Genomic DNA, 2,500 nt, shown 5'->3' on the forward strand with positions numbered 1-2,500 from the left:
CTCCTTTAGCTGCCGCTCGAGAATTTCGCTCACTTCCTTATCGGCCAGTTCGCTTTCTCTCTTCTTCTTGTTGTAATAACTCGCTTCCCTCCAACTCCTCCTCTTCCAGCTGGCTCCTCCTTTCTTCTTCTCTCTCTCTAGTTCTTCCGCTTTCTCCCTCTCCCTCTCTTTCTCCTTTTCTCTTTCGGCTTCTTCCTCTCTCTCCTTCTCCCTTTCTCGTTCGATTTCCTTTTGTCTCTCCTCTTTTTCTCTCTCGATCTCTTTTTGTCTCTCTTCTTTTTCTCTTTCGATTGCTTTTTGTCTCTCTTTCTCCTTTTCTCTTTCGATTTCCCTCTTTTTCTCTATCTCCTTTTCTCTTGCAATTGCTCTTTCTTTTTCTCTTTCTCTTTCGATTGCTTTCTCTCTCTCTTTCTCCTTTTCTTTTTCAATTTCTCTCGCTCTTTCTAGTTGCTTCTCCCTCTCTCCTTCGTCTTCAATTTTCTTCGCCCTCAGTCCTTCTTCTTCCCTTTCTTTCACTTGTTCCTTTTCTTTATCTTCTTCTACGCTTTCAATCACAGTTGCCAAATCTCTCTTTTTCTCTTGAAGGTGTTCTTTCGTTTTCTTCCTTGATTCTTCTATTAGTAATGCCTCTTTCTTTTCCTTTATTCCTTCTCTTTCTTCTTCCTTCTTGATTTCCTCTACTTCTTTCTCGTCTTCCTCTCTTATTGTCTTCGCCTCCTTATCGTCTCCCTCTTTCTTTTCTATTCGCCGAGTCTTGGGAACTTCCTCCTCCTTACTCCTTCCTCTCCTTCCCAGTTCTCGTTTCTCCGCTTTCTCCTCGCTCTTCTCCCTTCTTCCTTCCCTGTCCTTTGCAGCCTTCTCCTTCTCCACCTCTCCTTCCTCCTCCTTCTCCCTTCTTCCTCCTTCCCTTCTTTCCCTCCTCCCTCTTCCTTCTTCGGCGGCGAGGCGTTTGTCAGTCGTGTCCTTGGGCGTTCGTGGGCGTGCAGAGTCCTCCTGAACCGCCCACCCATCCCCCAAGGTTCTCTCGCGCTCTCTCTGCTCCTCCTTCACCTCGTCCTGCCTCTGCTGCTCCTCCTCCGGGCCCTCCTCGTGGTGGTGGTGGTGGGGGACGGCGTGGTGGGGGTGCTGGAGCCGCCGGAGGTTGTGGTAGCGCGACCTGAGGGCGGTGGTGAGGGACCCGACGCTGCCCTGGAGCCGGCGCCACTGTGCCTGCGTTAGGGACACGACCCTCCTCACGCTCTTGACGCGGCCTCCACCTCCTCCTCCTCCTCCGCCGGCCTCCTCGCCTCCTTCGCTCACCACGCGACTCACTCTCCTCACACTGCCCTCACTCACTGAGCTGCTGCAGCTTTCCGTGCGGGACCTCCTCACCACGCTCACCAGCTCCTCCTCTTCCTCCTCCTCCTGCTCTCCCTCGGCACCTTTCCTCCTCCTTCGGCGGACGATCACCACGTCCTCCTTCCTCCTCCGCCTGCCCTCCTCCTGGCCGGGCGAGGGCGTGAGGGCGCGCCGGCCGCCCCTCAGCACCAGGAGGTGGAGCTGGGCCTCGCGCACGAGGTCGGCCGGGACCTCGTAGATGTGCTCCTCGCCCTCGCGGACGACCCCGAGCACCTCGCCGTCGAGGTCGCAGGTGCTCACCACGAGGCGGTCGCTCACGTAGATGCCCTCGCTCACGGCCAAGGCGCCCTGCTCGATGGCGTCGCTCACGATCTCCTTGGCGAGGGACCGCGAGCTCGCGACCTGCGGCTCCTCGCTCGCTTCCTCTGCCTCTCGCCTCTCCTCCTCGCCTTCCGCGAGGTCGTAGATCCGTTCCTCGGGCTCCTTTGCGCTCGCCTTCCTCTCATCGGCTCCTTCTTTCTCTGCTTGCTCTTTCTCCTCCTCCTCCTTCTCCTTGTCCGTCAGTTCTCTCCATGTGTCCTCACTGCCGCCATGCTCCTCCCTCACAGGACTCTCCCTGGCGCCATCCTGCACTCCCTCGCCGGATCCCGCCTCCTCGCGCTCCTGGCTGACGCCTGTCTTCTTCTCAGGCTCCTCTCTCGCGCTCTTCTCTTCTCCCTCAGCCTTTTCCTCTTCCCCTTCCTCTTCCCTTTTGTCTCTCGGCACCTGTTCTTTGGCTTCTTCCTCGTCGCGCTCTTGAAGGAGGGGCAACTTTTCGGCCTTCTCCTCTTCTTCCTTTGCTACTTCCTTTTCTTCACTTTCCTCTTCGTGCTTTTCCCCTTCTTCCGCTCCTTTATCGTCCTTAACCTCCTTCTCCTCTTGTACTCCTTGCTTCCTGAACAGGAGCTTCTGCACCTTTCTGGTAATGGTCTGGTATATCCTGAACTGCCTGGCGTCGGACGTCGTCCCTCTGGCAACCTCGTCCGGCACCGTCGTCGCCGCGTCCGCTCGAGTTATCGCGTCGCCGCCGGCCTCCTCCTCCTCCTCCTGCTGCTGTCCTGCCTCGGCCTTGCCCTCCTCGTCGCCCGCTGCGGCGTCTGCGGCAGGGGCGTGGGTGCCCAGG

At 57.3% G+C, this 2,500-nt stretch overlaps 1 protein-coding gene across 2 annotated transcripts in view; it reads right to left on the minus strand.

The window, feature by feature from the left end:
• The window catches only part of LOC138859609 (trichohyalin-like), a 23,057-nt gene that overhangs the window by 2,135 nt on the left and 18,422 nt on the right, over positions 1 to 2,500 (minus strand). For both annotated transcript variants that reach the window (XM_070115393.1, XM_070115394.1), the window contains exon 2: positions 1 to 2,500. This exon is cut by the window's left edge and continues 2,135 nt beyond it; it is cut by the window's right edge and continues 139 nt beyond it. In XM_070115393.1, coding sequence (XP_069971494.1) covers positions 1 to 2,500 — 2,500 coding nt within the window.

This window comes from Penaeus vannamei, chromosome 37 (assembly GCF_042767895.1).
Source record: "Penaeus vannamei isolate JL-2024 chromosome 37, ASM4276789v1, whole genome shotgun sequence".
NCBI classification, from domain to species: domain Eukaryota; kingdom Metazoa; phylum Arthropoda; class Malacostraca; order Decapoda; family Penaeidae; genus Penaeus; species Penaeus vannamei.